The sequence below is a fragment of the Pleurodeles waltl genome, chromosome 11 (genome assembly GCF_031143425.1).
Source record: "Pleurodeles waltl isolate 20211129_DDA chromosome 11, aPleWal1.hap1.20221129, whole genome shotgun sequence".
NCBI lineage: Eukaryota > Metazoa > Chordata > Amphibia > Caudata > Salamandridae > Pleurodeles > Pleurodeles waltl.
In genome coordinates, this window is record NC_090450.1 from 932349040 (window position 1) to 932369456 (window position 20417).

Below are 20417 nucleotides of genomic sequence, written 5' to 3' on the forward strand. Positions count from 1 at the left end.
GCTACGAGGAAGACAGTTTTTAGAGTCAGAAGGCACAAAAAGCAGCTGTGCACTAGCTCAAATGGGTTGCACCTGAGGAACATCAGCACCAAAGTAACATCCCAGTGGTATCACAAACTGTTTGGTTTGTGGCCTGGTGTGAAGCTTGAATTTCAGGCTCTGCACCAGGTTACAAATGTGTATCAGTGCCTAGCATAGATGGAGGTGTAGATTGCACAGGCTTGACTGCAGAATCGTTCCCTTCTTCTGTGACAGAAGATCCTCCAGAAGTAGTAGCCTGATTGGAGGACATATGCTAATGTCCAGAAGGTACAGGTGCCACACTCTCCTGGGCCCAGTCAAGAACCCTTACAATGAACTTGGGCCCAGTCACTCCTGATCTTCTAAAAGAAAAGGCAGAAAGGGGTATGTGTTTCACTAGCTGGAATGCGTTTCCTAGAAAGAGCTTTCTTGGGAACTCCCAATATTGGGAACTCCAATATGCAGATGCTTTGAAATTGCGCATTCAATGATCGCGAAAAGAGCCTCTTGGAACAGGGGCCGGACCCAAATCTGCCCTGCTTGATGGTGGCGGTGTTGTTTGTGATTACCTGTACTATCCTTCTGTTGATGTACAGAAGGTAGACTGTCAACAACAGGCAGATGTGGACCTCTGGGTGGGAAGATAGAGAGGTTTGTTACTGGTCAGGCTGCGCTCCAGCAGCAAAACTGCAGATCTAGTGCAGTGTTCACCAAAACCTGGATTGCATCCAACAGGTCTGCTTGGAGGTGGGTCCACAGATGTCAGATCCCACTACAGATTTTGCATATGCCACTTGGGAAGTTGACAGGTAAGATGTATAAGGCCAATAGGACAAGAAACCTCGGAGCCACTCTCACCATGATCCAGAACCAAGGCTAAGACACCAGGATCATACCTAGAATGTCCAGAACTCGTTGCAGCAGAGGAAAGGCACAAAATAGCACTGTGACCAAGAAACTCCAGTAAAAGGAAGCCTCTACAAAGCCGTCAGTCATGACAATTCAGGAGGATCACTAATGTCACTGTCTGCAGATGGTCTACAACTGGCTGTGGCAAGCCCGCCTTCAACAGCCAGTTGTCGGGGTAGGGAAAAACTGGCATACCTAACATTCAAAGTTGAGTGGTGACCACAGCTATCACAAGTTGAGTGGGAACCACGCTATCACTTTTGTTAACATCTGAGGGGCGCTGGCATGGCCGAAGGGGAGCACAGCAAACTGAAAATGCTCCTGATGACAGGCAATGTCTGTGGAACTGCGGGATGGGCACATGAAAGCATGCATCCTGCAGGTTCAAAGGTGCCATTACATTACCCAGGTCCAGGGGACACAGACATTTGGCCAGTGTGGTCATGCTGAATTTGTCCTTCCACAGGAAGGCATTCAGAGGGCGAATATCTAAAAGCAGAAGTAAAACCCCACCCAATTTTGGAGGCCATCACCTCTTGATGGGCCCTTTGGAAAGACAAGCATCCATCTATTGCAGTAATATGTACAGTTGCTCCTTTAAGAGCCACTCTGATGTAGGCAGACGCTGTGGAGGGTCAGAAAGGAACAGAAGGACACAGCCTGCTGGAAAACCTAGAAGGTCCATCTGTCACTCTGGGAGAAAATGTGAGATCCTGCCTCCCATAGGGTGCCATGCACCATGAAAGTCAAACTAAAGTAGCTTTAGTTGATGCTGCAGAGAGGGAGATTGGGGTGCTCCAGTGTCCTTGATCATCTGCCAGATTCGCATTCCCAGCCACCAACGTGCTGAGGTGATGGCATTGGCATTGGGAGGGGGGGCGTGTGTTGTCTATATGCCAACCCCCTCGAGTAGACTCAGAAAGATGAAAACTGATGAGGGAATTGTCTGGCAGGCGTTAAAATGCCCAAAGAGCACACTGTCGACTGGCTTTACTTGAAGCACTCCATGACCAGAATCAGCTTTTTCGCCAACCAGGTGGTAAACACCAAAAGGCATATTTATAAGAGATGCCTGCACATCTCCAGAGAAGTCTGTGGACCTCATTGATGCATAGCAACAGAGCACCACACTAGTGCCGACTGCTCACCCCATGCAACAGGTAATCTCCAGACCAGCGCAAATCACATATTTAGCTGCATTTTGACCATCTTAAATGGTTCAAGCCAAGAAAGCCCTAAACTCTTCCAGAACTGCAGGCAAGATATAGCTGATCATGTTCCAGATGGGTTGTGCACAATGGCCTAAAAGACCTCAGGGCTACGCTGACTGAAGAGCTCATTCGTTTCACAAACGCCTCAATCCTTTTCAACTCCCTCTCAAGGGGGAGGTGGGTCATGTGAAACAAATTAGGATTCACCTAAGACTAGCCCACCAAACTCTCAGGAATGGACTGTTGAGTAAGAAAATCAGGGTCATATGACGCCTGTCTCTGGTGTCTGCCCACCTGCCTGTTTACTAGTGCGAAGAGCATGGTTTACACCAAGTGCCCATAAGGGTGTGCGTTTTGGCTTCAAGAAATAGTAACTGCTCTGAAGAAGTCAGTCTCGGTTGGAGAACTACAGTGAGAACATTTCCTTTAAAATCTATAGAGGGAAGTTATGGATTCAGAATGCTAGCAGTACATTTGATGAATATCACAAAGGAAGCCGGAGAGTGGTTGGCTAGGCATGTGTCCTGGTTTGCCTTTGTGTTTGTGTTTCAAGCTTGGACTTTGACTTACCAGATGACTTTTATAAGTGGCTTTGCTCTGTCACTTCCAGGATAGAGTGAAGCCAACAGGGAGCCACAAGTTGCCAGCTAGTGGAATGAGGAAGCAATGCTGTGAAAATGTCTGGATTCATTCTGGAGTCTGCTGGATATTCTAAAGGTGAGGAATCTGTGGTTAGAAATATCCGTCAGAAAGTTTTCTTATAGTTTTCAAAGGATTCCTTTTAGTTGCATATACTATAATTGTATGAACTGTAGGTCACACTGTTGCCCTATCAATAACCACAATTTTCTCTCCAAACATGTTAAATAACAAAGTAAAATAATGTATAAAAGCTTGTTTAATGGTGACTATGTATAAAATCTGTATGATGTCACTCTGTTTTAAGTATGCAACAGACTGGGCTATGATGCCACAAGCAAAATAAGTTGAATGCAAGCAAATTATGAACATGTAAAAATAGATCACAATAGTTATAAAGCATTCTCGCCAGACCTCACAACTAACCTTATAAAGTTTATACTGCTCATTAGCCACTGTACTTTTAAAGAAGCAACTTCTGTGATCTAAACTCCGTAACAGAAGGCTGTGTGGGTTTCTAGTTATACAGTCTAAAAACCATGCATGTTCATGCCTTGTCACTATTCTGTGGCATAGGTTATGTACCCAAATCTATGACTATGCCCATCTGAGGACTGCCAGCTAAGCTACCTCTCTAGTACAAGCAGTGAACTTGCAATTTCCGTTGTGGACTTTTTTCTGTACAGGAGAGCCAACTTCTACAATGCTGTGCTTGTAACTATGTGGTAGATCTTAAAAATAGGTATACTGACCTGATAAAAAAAGTGGTCAACTCTGCTGGATTCTTCGGTTTATAACACCTGAGGCAACAGTGGTCACACTCCAATATGACGCCCATCACATTACAAGCTAAACTAATTCAATTATCATATAGGCAATGGGAGCAGAACATGAAGACAGGGAGGGCAGGAATAGGAAATTTCTCTTGAAAAGCTGCCAGATGTATTCTTAAAACAACTTTTTTTATTTATGGACTATTGGAGAGGGAAAGGATGTGGAGTGCAATACTTTTCCCCAAACTAAACACTAATACTCATTGTTATCTTTTCCCCACTATCTTCAAAATACATTTACCACAAACTGCTTGTTTCAGTTTTGGCTTTAAGTATACTCTGGTGGAATAATGTTTCTGACATGATATAGAATGGTTGATATTTTTCAACTCTATTTTGCAGTACTAATTCGGTTAAGTAATAAAAAAGAGCAACAAAGCTGAAGTTGAGGATGAACCCTTAATTAAATATATTTACGTACTGTTTTCTATTTATTTTCTTTAATTTTAGCTCGGCTGATCTTCCTCGAAGGTCTGGATCAAAACCAGTACATTGTGAATTGAAACTGAATCTAACGTTAAACAAGACTTTTTGGGAATGAGCCAGTAAAAAATAAATGGTATCTTATCTACTGCATTCAATTTTTATTTTTCACAGTAACAGAAAATTAAGTTTGACATGATCTTCTGAGTAAACCCTTTGTGTTACGATTCTCTGTACAATCCCAAACTGATCTCCATGGAGCATAGCACCATTGTGACAGGGCAACATGCTTGATGTGAGGACTTTCTCTGCTGACCAATTCTAATTGTAATAATATAGAACTCATTACATGGCAATTATTGTCACAATATCCTTTATCTAAACAGGTGAGGAGGAAAGAAAACAGCATTTGTAAGTGTTTTAGAGATAAGCAGAAGCACCTCAACAGCCTGCACAAAACCAGTATTAGCAAACTGAAAGCAAAGAGCTTGAAAAAATTAAGAAATTAATGACCATTAGAGATAAGGCAAGACGGAAAAGGCTGCAGACCTGGCAAGGAGCGCATCTCGTCAGTCCGTCCTTCAGCAGCGGTTATGGGCATAGCAGCGGGCACACTGGCATTCAAAGGGTTAAAAGCATTGGCACTGAGAGGCGAGCGCTCTTCCCACTGCTCGTCATATTTACCCATTAGGGCCTTCCTAATAATTGCCTCCAACCCCATGTTGTTGCTGGAATTCTCATGGACCGACTGGCTTCTACAGCTGATTGGCCCTGGGAGGTGAGACAGAACCATTAGGAGAGATAAGGGGAGGGGAGAGAAGAAGAGAGAGAGAATAAACCATCAGCACATTCTTGCAAGCCACAAACCACCGTCATATGTTAAGATTTGCAATGCAACCAGACAAGCTTCAAGGGCCAGTACGGATCAGTAAGAGAATACAGAAACAACTCATTTCTGTATTTTGCGTTCAGAAAGCGACATTCACAGTGTACAATCACTATGTGCACATTTACAACTGTTCCCACTGTTTAGTACTAAAATAGGCAAATATTAGACATCCAAGGGACACAGTTCTGTGACAGGAGAGCATGACGGGGGCACTCTGGCCATAGTGACTCCCCTTATAAGGTTTCCAGTAGGTATGTTATACAACAAATGGCAAGGGCCCCATCTGGTTAGTATTCGAGCATGCAGTTAGGACCAGTTATACTTAACAAGAACTTATCTTGGGACTGGTAATGACAGAGATCATCTGTAACTTGACATAACAGTGAAGATCCTAACTTGGTAATAAGTGATGATGTATGCCAAATTAGCATAAACAAATACAGCGGACAAAAACCATCATGCCCATAAAGGAAACTGGGTAGAACAGAAACAACCATAAAGTTCAGTGGTACTCACCCATGTAACCCCATGAAGATACAATCAAGTCTCAGAGATTTAGGAAGGCTAGGGTGGGTGGGAGGCCTTTTAAAATGAAAGCGGCCCAGTTATGGGATAAATTACCGGATGAACTTAGGGCGAACAGGAACCTGGATAGCTTTAGGAAAAACCTAAAAACCTGGCTTTTCCCTAAATAGGTTTGGGATTGCTGGCTTGATGATAGCACTGGTGGGTTGGGAGATGGTCTTGACTGTGTTTTGGACAGATGAGTGTGTTTGAGTTTGTCTGGCCGTGTCTGCTATAGCACCTTGATACCTCAAATGGTGAATGTTATGCTGTTATAAATGATGGTTCATTCATTCAACTGTCCCTCCTGACTATCCGGTATGGTCATCTTGCTGCCCTTGCCTCTTTCTCCTCTGCTCTCTGATATCCATGTTCATGGCCTTTCCCCCTCCCTATTGCTTTCCATGGTCTGTTGTGCTGCACTGCCATCTCGCTTGCCATGTGTGGTGTACTGTGCAGCTGCAACCCCTGACGCCTGCCCTGTAAGGCCAGTTCAGTGCTCCTGCCCATTTTCCTCCTGCCCTCCGTTATCCAAGTCCATGTCCCTACCCCACTTTTTCTACCCTCTGTGATCCAATGTACCCTTCTTGACAACATGTTGAACTTGGTAAGAGGGAGATTTTTGAAAAACAAACCTGGGGAACTGATATTCCCCACTGACTTACATTGAAAAAGAGGAAATTTTAGGCAGGAGACAGATAAAATCAAACGTTTTGGGCTTAAAACATTGGGAGTCTCCTGCTTGAATCTTGGAATACTTATTTGTTGTGAGGTTCTCTAATCTCCTCATTTACTGTAGTATCCTCAGTAGAAAATGCTTTCCGTTTTTGACTTTGATTCCATCTAGATGGCATTCAGATGTGTCCCTCTTTTGGCATATATTCAGAATGCTAGCACTCTAGGTGTTCATTAGACCACTGTAGTAAAGCCACTGACCACCAGGGACTTAACTGGCAGTCAGCTACTGGGGTTGAAAGTGCATGTGTGTATGTCAGAATGTTTTAATGAAATATAAGAGAAAGATATTTGAGAACTCACTTAAAACGTGTCCAAATTTTTCTTTCTACATCACTAACCATAATTTCTAGGACAAAATGAAACCCATAATGTTGATCCTTTTTTAGTTAAATGTTTTACGTTTGACCAGTTTGATTCAATCAAGATGGCTTCAGGTGTGTTGTACTTTTGTCATAAGTAAGACTCTAGTTGTTCTTTAGGACACTCTGGGAGGCTGCAGTAGAACACAAGGGAATCGACTGACTGGCTGCTCCTGTTGGAAGTTCATGTTTTACTGAGAATGTCAGACTTCATTCTCATACGGCTGAGAACGATAGTGTGGATTTACAGTCAATATGATCTTGTTTTTGCTTCTGAGCACCTTCTATATCATCTATGGGAAAAGCATGGCAAAACAATTTTCTCTCCAAAATGATTAATGAAATCCCAGCAGCGCAGAATCACCTTAGAACACAGCACAATTTCTAAAATTAGTATGGTATCATCAACAAATGATTTATATTGGAACAAAAATTATCATCTTTTATACGTTTTCCTCTTTGTGACCCTCAAAACCTGCAATTCACTACAAAGCATTTCAATGGGGTGCTATCATGTACACTGGTCTCAAGATGGCTGCCAGCACTTTCTGGTTGAAGTGCTGACAGCCAATCAGATCGCACCATGAAATCTGTTTCTAAGGCTCCACCTAGATATACAAATTTATATTTCTTTTAATATCTTAATAACTGCTGAACGGATTTACACCAAATAACAAAAAGCGTGATCTTCTGGCGAAAAGCTATCTTTCAGCCAAATTTGGTGTAACGCCGTTAAGCAGTTCGGGCTGCAGACGTGTCTAAAGAGTGAGAATTAATCAAATCCCCCCCATCCCCCCCGCCATCTCTGGCCCTTTCATGTACAACAAGACCCTAGAGGGCACTTTTTTGGGGGACATTTTGTGAAGATTCATCAAACCTTGTCAAAGATACAGGCATGTCAAAAATGCTTTTTCTATGGAAACTAGTTCCTAACTATAAATACATAGAAAATGTCACTAACCCATTGTAAATCTGTTCGTGGCATGTAGTGCTGCAGATTCACATGCTATGCATTATTCCACCATCTAGTGTTGGGCTCGGAGTGTTACAAGTTGTTTTTCTTTGAAGAAGTCTTTTCGGGGTCACAGGATCAAGTGACTCCTCCTCTCGGTCATACTGTGCATGGGCATTGACTCCGTAGTTAGATTTTCCCGCAAAAAGGGTGTAGGAAGGAGTGATAGAGTGTAACAATATAAATGTTGTATAGAAATAGTAAGTAAGAATAGATGTCCATGTAAATGTATATACATATGTACAAAAGAGAAAAACTGCAACGACTACAGGCTTCTGGGGAGGGTGCATGTGAATCTGCAGCACTACATGCCACGAACAGATGCACACTGGGTAAGTGACATTTTCTGTTCGATGGCATGTTGTAGGAAGTTGGCTCTGTATGTGCTATTTCAAAGTAAGGAATAGCATGCACAGAGTCCAAGGGTTCCCCTTAGAGGTAAAATAGTGGTAAAAATAGATAATACTAATGCTCTATTTTGTGGTAGTGTGGTCGAGCAGTAGGCTTATCCAAGGAGTAGTGTTAAGCATTTGTTGTACATACACATAGACAATAAATGAGGTACACACACTCAGAGACAAATCCAGCCAATAGGTTTTTATATAGAAAAATATCTTTTCTTAGTTTATTTTAAGAACCACAGGTTCAAATTCTACATGTAATATCTCATTCGAAAGGTATTGCAGGTAAGTACTTTAGGAACTTCAAATCATCAAAATTGCATGTATACTTTTCAAGTTATTCACAAATAGCTGTTTTAAAAGTGGACACTTAGTGCAATTTTCACAGTTCCTAGGGGAGGTAAGTATTTGTTAGGTTAACCAGGTAAGTAAGACACTTACAGGGCTTAGTTCTTGGTCCAAGGTAGCCCACCGTTGGGGGTTCAGAGCAACCCCAAAGTCACCACACCAGCAGCTCAGGGCCGGTCAGGTGCAGAGTTCAAAGTGGTGCCCAAAACACATAGGCTAGAATGGAGAGAAGGGGGTGCCCCGGTTCCGGTCTGCTTGCAGGTAAGTACCCGCGTCTTCGGAGGGCAGACCAGGGGGGTTTTGTAGGGCACCGGGGGGGACACAAGTCCACACAGAAATTTCACCCTCAGCAGCGCGGGGGCGGCCGGGTGCAGTGTAGGAACAGGCGTCGGGTTTGCAATGTTAGTCTATGAGAGATCTCGGGATCTCTTCAGCGCTGCAGGCAGGCAAGGGGGGGATTCCTCGGGGAAACCTCCACTTGGGCAAGGGAGAGGGACTCCTGGGGGTCACTTCTCCAGTGAAAGTCCGGTCCTTCAGGTCCTGGGGGCTGCGGGTGCAGGGTCTCTCCCAGGCGTCGGGACTTTAGGTTCAAAGAGTCGCGGTCAGGGGAAGCCTCGGGATTCCCTCTGCAGGCGGCGCTGTGGGGGCTCAGGGGGGACAGGTTTTTGTACTCACAGTCTTAGAGTAGTCCTGGGGTCCCTCCTGAGGTGTTGGATCGCCACCAGCCGAGTCGGGGTCGCCGGGTGCAGTGTTGCAAGTCTCACGCTTCTTGCGGGGAGCTTGCAGGGATCTTTAAAGCTGCTGGAAACAAAGTTGCAGCGTTTCTTGGAGCAGGTCCGCTGTCCTCGGGAGTTTCTTGTCTTTTCGAAGCAGGGGCAGTCCTCAGAGGATGTCGAGGTCGCTGGTCCCTTTGGAAGGCGTCGCTGGAGCAGGATCTTTGGAAGGTAGGAGACAGGCCGGTGAGTTTCTGGAGCCAAGGCAGTTGTCGTCTTCTGGTCTTCCGCTGCAGGGGTTTTCAGCTAGGCAGTCCTTCTTCTTGTAGTTGCAGGAATCTAATTTTCTAGGGTTCAGGGTAGCCCTTAAATACTAAATTTAAGGGCGTGTTTAGGTCTGGGGGGTTAGTAGCCAATGGCTACTAGCCCTGAGGGTGGGTACACCCTCTTTGTGCCTCCTCCCAAGGGGAGGGGGTCACAATCCTAACCCTATTGGGGGAATCCTCCATCTGCAAGATGGAGGATTTCTAAAAGTCAGAGTCACCTCAGCTCAGGACACCTTAGGGGCTGTCCTGACTGGCCAGTGACTCCTCCTTGTTGCTTTCTTTGTTCCCTCCAGCCTTGCCGCCAAAAGTGGGGGCCGTGGCCGGAGGGGGCGGGCAACTCCACTAAGCTGGAGTGCCCTGCTGGGCTGTGACAAAGGGGTGAGCCTTTGAGGCTCACCGCCAGGTGTTACAGCTCCTGCCTGGGGGAGGTGTTAGCATCTCCACCCAGTGCAGGCTTTGTTACTGGCCTCAGAGTGACAAAGGCACTCTCCCCATGGGGCCAGCAACATGTCTCTAGTGTGGCAGGCTGCTGGAACCAGTCAGCCTACACAGATAGTTGGTTAAGTTTCAGGGGGCACCTCCAAGGTGCCCTCTGTGGTGTATTTTACAATAAAATGTACACTGGCATCAGTGTGCATTTATTGTGCTGAGAAGTTTGATACCAAACTTCCCAGTTTTCAGTGTAGCCATTATGGTGCTGTGGAGTTCGTGTTTGACAGACTCCCAGACCATATACTCTTATGGCTACCCTGCACTTACAATGTCTAAGGTTTTGTTTAGACACTGTAGGGGTACCATGCTCATGCACTGGTACCCTCACCTATGGTATAGTGCACCCTGCCTTAGGGCTGTAAGGCCTGCTAGAGGGGTGTCTTACCTATACTGCATAGGCAGTGAGAGGCTGGCATGGCACCCTGAGGGGAGTGCCATGTCGACTTACTCATTTTGTTCTCACTAGCACACACAGGCTTGTAAGCAGTGTGTCTGTGCTGAGTGAGGGGTCTCTAGGGTGGCATAAGACATGCTGCAGCCCTTAGAGACCTTCCTTGGCATCAGGGCCCTTGGTACTAGAAGTACCAGTTACAAGGGACTTATCTGAATGCCAGGGTGTGCCAATTGTGGATACAATGGTACATTTTAGGTGAAGGAACACTGGTGCTGGGGCCTGGTTAGCAGGGTCCCAGCACTCTTCTCAGTCAAGTCAGCATCAGTATCAGGCAAAAAGTGGGGGGTAACTGCAACAGGGAGCCATTTCTTTACACAAGCCCCCCCCAGCCCACAGGCCAGGAGACTCAGCCCAAGCTGGGAGAGTCTTCCTAGTCTGTCAGGCGAGGAAGAGTAGGAGAAATAGGCTGGTTAGTTGCAGGGCCTACTCTGCCTTACATCCTTCTGTTCAGGTCATTCCCTTTGGGGAACTGACCTACTTCCACAGTGATAGGACCTAGTCTGAATTGCCTCTTGTCTGCCTCTTCAATGTCTCCACCCATTCTTTCTATTTTGGTCTTAGAGGTATCCACCTCTGCTAACCTTATCTTGGCCAGGGTTACCCCTAGCTTACCCAGAGAGGTTACCCAGAGCTGGAGTAACCCCACCATGACCAATAGGGTCAGGGGGCCTAACTTGCTATTTGGCATGGGGTCAGACCACCATGCTAAGGATAGTGCAGCCATAAAGGCTAACACCCAGCAGAGGCCACTGACAGCTGTCAGTGCCCAGAACCACACCTTTAGCTCTTCACCTAAAAGGGAAGGGGCTAAGTTACAGGCCTCTTTGGGTTCAGGTTGCCTGTCTGCTGTATTAGAGAGGGGGGTTACCACATCTTGTAGTAAACACCCTTCTTCCACTCTTTCTTCTGTTAGCTGAGGAGCCACCCACTCAGGTTTAACAGTTGCCTGACTAGCCAGGACTTCTTGTGGGTCAGGTTGGACTTTATCAGGGCCAGTTTTGGAGTTCTCCCCTACTGGAGCAGAATCTCCTTGGCTTGCTGTAACCTTGGCTAAAGGTTGTCCACCCTTCCTACTCTGTTTTCTTTTCTTCTTCTTCTGGGGCCTGCTTGCATTTACTGCAGAGGCAGGACTTCCAGAATCCTTGGGAGAGGACTGGCACTGAACCAGTTTCTCTCTTGGGCTCTGACTAACCTCTGGGTAGTCATTTCCAAGGAGACAATCAAGGGGGAGGTCTTTACTGACTACTACCCTTCTCCAGCTAAGAGTGCCACCCACTTCTATGGGCACTAAAGCCACAGGCCTCTTAGTGACCCTGTCTAGGCTAACTCTTACCCTGGCCGTCTCACCTGGGATGTACTGGTTTGAGAGCACCAGCCTGTCATGCACAATAGTGTGACTGGCACAAGTGTCTCTCAGGGCAGTGGTTGGGATTCCATTCACCAGTAGGTGGTGGAAGTGTCTACTTCCCTCTGGAATCTCCAACTCACCTGTTGGGCCCTGTTTCCAGTTGAAGGCTAGGAAGACCTCCTCATCTGAGGAGTCATCTCCCATGGCTACACTGGTTACCCCAGGAATTTTGTTCTGGGGTTTGTTTTTGGGACAAGAAGTGTCCTTGGTGTGGTGCCCAGACTGTTTACAGTTGTGGCACCAGGCCTTAGTGGCATCCCAGTTCTTACCCTGGTACCCACCTTTGTTTTGGGTTGTGTCTTGGGGCCCACCCACCTGTTCTGGTTTTTGGGGGCCTACAGAGGACTCTTTTTCTTTGTTTCTAGTGTCACCCACTTTCTCCTGGGGAGTTTTTGTAACCCCTTTCTTTTGGTCACCCCCAGTGGAAGTTTTGGTTACCCTAGTCTTGACCCAGTGGTCTGCCTTCTTTCCCAATTCTTGGGGAGAAATTGGACCTAGGTCTACCAGATACTGATGCAACTTTTCATTGAAGCAGTTACTTAAAATGTGTTCTTTCATAAACAAATTATAAAGCCCAACATAGTCACACACTTCATTTCCAGTTAACCAACCATCTAGTGTTTTTACTGAGTAGTCTACAAAATCAACCCAGGTCTGGCTCGAGGATTTTTGAGCCCCCCTGAATCTAATTCTATACTCCTCAGTGGAGAATCCAAAGCCCTCAATCAGGGTACCCTTCATGAGGTCATAAGATTCTGCATCTTTTCCAGAGAGTGTGAGGAGTCTATCCCTACACTTTCCAGTGAACATTTCCCAAAGGAGAGCACCCCAGTGAGATCTGTTCACTTTTCTGGTTACACAAGCCCTCTCAAAAGCTGTGAACCATTTGGTGATGTCATCACCATCTTCATATTTTGTTACAATCCCTTTGGGGATTTTTAGGATGTCAGGAGAATCTCTGACCCTATTTAAGTTGCTGCCACCATCGATGGGACCTAGGCCCATCTCTTTTCTTTCCCTTTCTATGGCTAGGAGCTGCTTTTCCAAAGCCAATCTTTTGACCATCCTGGCTAACAGGGGGTCATCTTCACTGGAGTTATCCTCAGTGATTTCAGAGGTGTTGGTCTCTCCTGTGAGGGAACCAGCATCTCTGACTATTATTTTTGGAGTCAGGGTTTGAGGGACCCTGTTCTCCCTAGATAGGACTGGTAGGGGGGAATTTTCCTCCAAGTCACTATCCTCTTCCTCTGAGTTGCCACCCTCAGAGGGGTTGGCCTTTTCAAACTCTGCCAAAAGCTCCTGGAGCTGTATTTTGGTAGGTTTGGGGCCCATTGTTATTTTCTTTATTTTACAGAGTGACCTTAGCTCCCTCATCTTAAGATGGAGGTAAGGTGTGGTGTCGAGTTCCACCACAGTCACATCTGTGCTAGACATTTTGCTTCTAAAAGTTGGAATACTTTTTAAGAATCTACAACTGGTTCTAGAATCTAATTCAAACTTTTACAAACTTTTAAACTCTAAAAGAAATGCTAAACAGGATCTAACACAAGGCCCTAGCAGGTCTTTTAAGAATTTAGAAAACTTTTCAAATTGCAAAAATCAATTTCTAATGACAATTTTGGAATTTGTCGTGTGATCAGGTATTGGCTGAGTAGTCCAGCAAATGCAAAGTCTTGTATCCCACCGCTGATCCACCAATGTAGGAAGTTGGCTCTGTATGTGCTATTTCAAAGTAAGGAATAGCATGCACAGAGTCCAAGGGTTCCCCTTAGAGGTAAAATAGTGGTAAAAATAGATAATACTAATGCTCTATTTTGTGGTAGTGTGGTCGAGCAGTAGGCTTATCCAAGGAGTAGTGTTAAGCATTTGTTGTACATACACATAGACAATAAATGAGGTACACACACTCAGAGACAAATCCAGCCAATAGGTTTTTATATAGAAAAATATCTTTTCTTAGTTTATTTTAAGAACCACAGGTTCAAATTCTACATGTAATATCTCATTCGAAAGGTATTGCAGGTAAGTACTTTAGGAACTTCAAATCATCAAAATTGCATGTATACTTTTCAAGTTACTCACAAATAGCTGTTTTAAAAGTGGACACTTAGTGCAATTTTCACAGTTCCTAGGGGAGGTAAGTATTTGTTAGGTTAACCAGGTAAGTAAGACACTTACAGGGCTTAGTTCTTGGTCCAAGGTAGCCCACCGTTGGGGGTTCAGAGCAACCCCAAAGTCACCACACCAGCAGCTCAGGGCCGGTCAGGTGCAGAGTTCAAAGTGGTGCCCAAAACACATAGGCTAGAATGGAGAGAAGGGGGTGCCCCGGTTCCGGTCTGCTTGCAGGTAAGTACCCGTGTCTTCGGAGGGCAGACCAGGGGGGTTTTGTAGGGCACCGGGGGGGACACAAGTCCACACAGAAATTTCACCCTCAGCAGCGCGGGGGCGGCCGGGTGCAGTGTAGGAACAGGCGTTGGGTTTGCAATGTTAGTCTATGAGAGATCTCGGGATCTCTTCAGCGCTGCAGGCAGGCAAGGGGGGGATTCCTCGGGGAAACCTCCACTTGGGCAAGGGAGAGGGACTCCTGGGGGTCACTTCTCCAGTGAAAGTCCGGTCCTTCAGGTCCTGGGGGCTGCGGGTGCAGGGTCTCTCCCAGGCGTCGGGACTTTAGGTTCAAAGAGTCGCGGTCAGGGGAAGCCTCGGGATTCCCTCTGCAGGCGGCGCTGTGGGGGCTCAGGGGGGACAGGTTTTTGTACTCACAGTCTTAGAGTAGTCCTGGGGTCCCTCCTGAGGTGTTGGATCGCCACCAGCCGAGTCGGGGTCGCCGGGTGCAGTGTTGCAAGTCTCACGCTTCTTGCGGGGAGCTTGCAGGGATCTTTAAAGCTGCTGGAAACAAAGTTGCAGCGTTTCTTGGAGCAGGTCCGCTGTCCTCGGGAGTTTCTTGTCTTTTCGAAGCAGGGGCAGTCCTCAGAGGATGTCGAGGTCGCTGGTCCCTTTGGAAGGCGTCGCTGGAGCAGGATCTTTGGAAGGCAGGAGACAGGCCGGTGAGTTTCTGGAGCCAAGGCAGTTGTCGTCTTCTGGTCTTCCGCTGCAGGGGTTTTCAGCTAGGCAGTCCTTCTTCTTGTAGTTGCAGGAATCTAATTTTCTAGGGTTCAGGGTAGCCCTTAAATACTAAATTTAAGGGCGTGTTTAGGTCTGGGGGGTTAGTAGCCAATGGCTACTAGCCCTGAGGGTGGGTACACCCTCTTTGTGCCTCCTCCCAAGGGGAGGGGGTCACAATCCTAACCCTATTGGGGGAATCCTCCATCTGCAAGATGGAGGATTTCTAAAAGTCAGAGTCACCTCAGCTCAGGACACCTTAGGGGCTGTCCTGACTGGCCAGTGACTCCTCCTTGTTGCTTTCTTTGTTCCCTCCAGCCTTGCCGCCAAAAGTGGGGGCCGTGGCCGGAGGGGGCGGGCAACTCCACTAAGCTGGAGTGCCCTGCTGGGCTGTGACAAAGGGGTGAGCCTTTGAGGCTCACCGCCAGGTGTTACAGCTCCTGCCTGGGGGAGGTGTTAGCATCTCCACCCAGTGCAGGCTTTGTTACTGGCCTCAGAGTGACAAAGGCACTCTCCCCATGGGGCCAGCAACATGTCTCTAGTGTGGCAGGCTGCTGGAACCAGTCAGCCTACACAGATAGTTGGTTAAGTTTCAGGGGGCACCTCCAAGGTGCCCTCTGTGGTGTATTTTACAATAAAATGTACACTGGCATCAGTGTGCATTTATTGTGCTGAGAAGTTTGATACCAAACTTCCCAGTTTTCAGTGTAGCCATTATGGTGCTGTGGAGTTCGTGTTTGACAGACTCCCAGACCATATACTCTTATGGCTACCCTGCACTTACAATGTCTAAGGTTTTGTTTAGACACTGTAGGGGTACCATGCTCATGCACTGGTACCCTCACCTATGGTATAGTGCACCCTGCCTTAGGGCTGTAAGGCCTGCTAGAGGGGTGTCTTACCTATACTGCATAGGCAGTGAGAGGCTGGCATGGCACCCTGAGGGGAGTGCCATGTCGACTTACTCATTTTGTTCTCACTAGCACACACAGGCTTGTAAGCAGTGTGTCTGTGCTGAGTGAGGGGTCTCTAGGGTGGCATAAGACATGCTGCAGCCCTTAGAGACCTTCCTTGGCATCAGGGCCCTTGGTACTAGAAGTACCAGTTACAAGGGACTTATCTGAATGCCAGGGTGTGCCAATTGTGGATACAATGGTACATTTTAGGTGAAGGAACACTGGTGCTGGGGCCTGGTTAGCAGGGTCCCAGCACTCTTCTCAGTCAAGTCAGCATCAGTATCAGGCAAAAAGTGGGGGGTAACTGCAACAGGGAGCCATTTCTTTACACATGTGTAGCTGCAGATACACATGCTATGCATAGACTACAAAGCAGTTACTCTCCCCCCAAAAATGTGGTGGCTAGCCTGTAGGAGTTGGAGTTGTCTGAAATAATGTTCTTAAGACAGCTGGACCTACATTGGCCTGTTGCTTAATGCCATAGATGCACCTTTCTTCCTAGTGGACTGCGCTTTAGGTGTGACTAAAAGTTGTCTTTTTGCCTTAATGTAACATGTTTGTATACATTTAACAATCCATCTTGCCAACCCTTGCTTAGAGATAGGATTTCCTTTATGTGGTTGTTGAAAGGCAACGAAAAGCTGTTTTGTTTTTCTGAATTATTTTGTTCTATCTACATAGTACATTAGAGCTCTTTTAAGGTCAAGAGTGTGAAGGGCTTTCTGCAGTTGAATCTGGCTGTGGAAAGAAGACTGACAATTTCACTGTTTGGTTTATGTGAAAAGGTGATACCACTTTTGGCAGAAATTTTGGATTAGTTCTAAGTACAACTTTGTGTTTGTGTACTTGGGAAAAAATGTTCTTCAAGAGTGAATGCTTGTGTTTCACTAACTCTTCGCAATGAAGTAATAGGCACTAGGAAAGTAACTTTCCATGTTAAGAATTGAATCTCACAAGAATGCATGGGTTCAAAGGGTGGGCCCATTAGTCTGGTGAGTACAATATTGAGATTTCAAGTAGGAAAAGGTGGTGTTCTAGGTGGAATAATACGTTTTAGTCCTTCCATGAAGGCTTTTATAACCAGGACTCTAAAGAGAGAGGTATGTTGAATAGTTTGCAAGTATGCGATTATTGCAGTAAGATGGATTTTAATAGATGAGAAGACTTGATTTGACTTCTGCAAATGAAGTAGATGGCATACAATATCTTGTATTGATGCTGTAAGTGGATCAGTATTTTTAGATTGACAGTAACAAATAAATATTTTCCATTTGTTAGCATAGCATTGCCTAGTTGTAGGCTTGCGTGCTTGTTTGAGAACTTCCATGCATTCTAAAGAAAGTTGTAAGTATCCAAATTCTATGGCTTCAGGTGCCAAATCACTAAGTTGAGAGCACTGGGATTTGGATGTCTGATTTGTCCTCTGTTTTGTGTTAACAAATCCGGTAAGTTTGGAGTGAGGTACTACTGACAGGTCTAGGAGTGTTGTGTACCAATGTTGTTGTGCCCATGTTGGGGCTATGAGTATCATGGTGAGAGAGGTCTGACATAGTTTGTTGACCAGAAAGGGAAGTAGTGGGAAAGGGGGAAAAGCGTAAGAAAATATCCCTGACCAGTTGATCCATAGAGCATTGCTCTCGGATAGAGGATATGGGTGTCTGGATGCGAAGTTTTGCATTTTGCGTTTTTGCTTGTTACAAATAGGTCTATTTCTGGTGTTCACCACTTTTGAAAGTACTGTTGAAGTACCTGAAAGTGGATCTCCCATTCCTGTATCTGTTGGTGTGTCCTGCTTAGGAGATCCGCTAACTGATTGTGTATTCCTGGAATGTATTCTGCTAGTAGATGAATGTGATTGTGAATTGCCCATTTCCATATTGTTTGGGCTAGAAGGGACAGTTGAGATAATTGTGTCCCGCCTTGTTTCTTCAGGTAATACATGGTCGTCAGATTGTCTGTTTTATCAAAACAGTATTGTGTTTGAGAAGGGGTCAAAATGCTTTTAGGGCAAGGAACATAGCTAATAATTCTAAATGGTTTATGTGATAATTTTGCTGATATAACCCCATTCCTCTTGAATGGTAAGGTTGTTGAGATGAGGTCCCCAGCCTATCATTTATGCCTCTATTGTTATTGTGGTTTGAGGCACAGGGTCTTGAAATGACCACCCCTTCATTAAATTGCTGAGATTCCACCATTGAAAGGACTTGTGTGTTTGGCGGTCTAACAAGACTAGATCTTGCAACTGACCTTGTGCTTGAGACCATTGCTGTGTGAGGCACTGTTGTTGTGTGCTCATGTTTAGTCTTGCATGCAGTACTATTGGTTATGCAGGATGCCATCATTCCTAATAGTTTCATGATAAATTTAACAGTGTATTGTTGATTTGGCTGCATTTCTGGTATGAGATTTTGGAAAGCTTGTATCCTTTGTGTATTTGGATAAACTAAGGCTTTTTGCGTATTGAGAATAGCACCTAGGTGAGGCTGCACCTGTTCTGGTTGAAGATGGGATTTTTGGTAGTGGAGAGTGAACCCTAGTGTATGTAGGGTCTCTATTGTGTATTGAGTGTGTTGTTGACATTGTATAAAATTGCTTGATTTTATTAGCCAATCGTATAGATATGGAAAGACATGCATGTGTTGCCTTCTTAGGTAGGCTGCTAATACCACTAGACATTTTGACACAATCCTTGGAGCTGTTGTTATGCCGAATGGCAGAACTTTCAAATTGATAGTGTTTTCCTGATATCACAAACCTTGGGTATTTTCTGTGAGCTGGGTGGATGGGTATTTGGAAATACACATCTTTGAGAGCTAAGGCAGTCATGTAATCTTGTTTTTGTAGTAGTGGAATGACGTCCTCCAGAGTTACCATGTGAAAGTGTTCTGACAGGATGTATAGATTTAGGGATCTGAGGTCTAGGATGGGGTCTAGGATGGGCCCGAGAGTGCCATCCTTTTTGGGAATGAGGAAGTATAGTGAGTATACTCCTGTTCCTTGTTGAGAATGTGGGATCAATTCTATTGCCTGTTTTAGTAGTAGCGATTGTACTTCTTGCTGTAATAGAACACTGTGTTCTGGGGACAGTTTGTGAAAACGTGGAGAAATGTTTGGGGGGTAGAAATCAATTCTAGGCAATAGCCATTGCGGATAATTGACAATACCCATTGATCTGTGGTGATATTTTGCCATTGGGAGTGGAATTGCTGCAGTCTGCCCCCCACAGGAGCTGTGTGGGGTTGACGGATGGTAAATAAGTCACTGTTTAGATGGGGTAGTGTTTTGAGGCCTAGAACTTGCCTCTGGTTCCAAAGTATTGGCCTCTATAAGAACCTCTAAATCTACCTCTCTAGTACTGCTGTTGCCCTTGTTTTGCCTGGGAGGTCGAAGCCTCTATGGATTGTGGCTTGAATCCCCCTCTAAATTATTCCCTACGAAAGGAGCCTCAGTAGGGTGTTGTACATAAGGCTCCCATTGCTTTGGCCATGTCGGAGTCTTTTCTGAGTTTTTCTATGTTAGTGTCATCCTCAGGGCCAAACAGGAGTTTTTTTTATTAAAAGGCATGTTGAGCACTGCCTGCTGTATTTCTGGTTTGAAACCAGAGGAATGTAGCCATGCATGTCTGCATATAGTGATGGCAGTATTCACGCTTCTAGCTGCTGTAGCATCAAGGGCAGACCGTATTTGGTTGTTACTTATGGCCTGACCCTCTTCTACAACCTGTTGTGCTCCCTTTTGGTGTGCTTTTGGCAGGTGTTGTATGAGTTCCTGCATCTCGTCCCAGTGGGCTCTATTATACCTTGCTAGCAAGGCGTGCAAGTTTGCAATTTGCCACTGGTTAGCAGCTTGTGTTGCTACCCTCTTGCCAGCAGCATCGAATTTCCTACTTTCTTTGTCAGGGGGAGGTGCATCCCCTGACTGGCTATTAGCCCTCTTTCTGGCGGCACTCACTACCACTGAGTCTGGAGGAACTTGGTGGGAAATATAATCAGGGTCTGAAGGTGCAGGTTTATATATTTTTTGTCAATGTGTGGTGTTATAACCCTAGCTTTGACTGGCTCATTGAATATTTGATCTGCATGCTTAATCATGCCAGGTAGCACTAGGAGGCACTGATATCTTGAGTGAGTGGAGGATAAGGTGTTAAAAAGAAAATCCTCTTCTAAGGGTTCACTGTGCATAAACACCCCATGGTACGCTGCCGCCCTAGAAATAACCTGCGTGTATGCAGTAGTGTCTTCTGGTGCAGAAGGTTTTGAAGGGTATAAGTCCGGGTCACTGCTAGGAATAGGATCCAGATCATAGAGATCCCAAGGATCAACCGTATCACCATGAGAATATTGTGAATGAGTTGATGAAGGCAAAGGTGGTGGGCTAGTGGGTGGTGGCGAAAAAGAAAGTTGTGGTGAATGAGGGGGAGAAGTATGGATAGGTAATGGCTTCTGTTTATAAATCTTTGCTGGTGGTGGAGCAGTGTCTTAATGTTCTTGAAAGGCCAACTTTCTCTTGGTCTATAGAGGAAGTGCAGTAATTATTCTGCCAGTCTCTTTACGGATATGAATCCTTGATTGTCTTTCATCTATGATCTCAAGGATAGGTTGGATCTCAGTGTCCTCAGA

General features: G+C 45.5%; 1 protein-coding gene across 11 annotated transcripts in view; it reads right to left on the minus strand.

Moving 5' to 3' along the window:
* The window catches only part of NCOR2 (nuclear receptor corepressor 2), a 1084598-nt gene that overhangs the window by 57398 nt on the left and 1006783 nt on the right, over positions 1–20417 (minus strand). For 10 of the 11 annotated variants that reach the window (XM_069215021.1, XM_069215023.1, XM_069215022.1 and 7 more), the window contains one exon: positions 4586–4807. In XM_069215021.1, the coding sequence (XP_069071122.1) occupies positions 4586–4807 (222 nt within the window). The remainder of the gene's footprint in view (positions 1–4585; positions 4808–20417) is intronic. The other variant, XM_069215026.1, reaches the window with a different exon arrangement.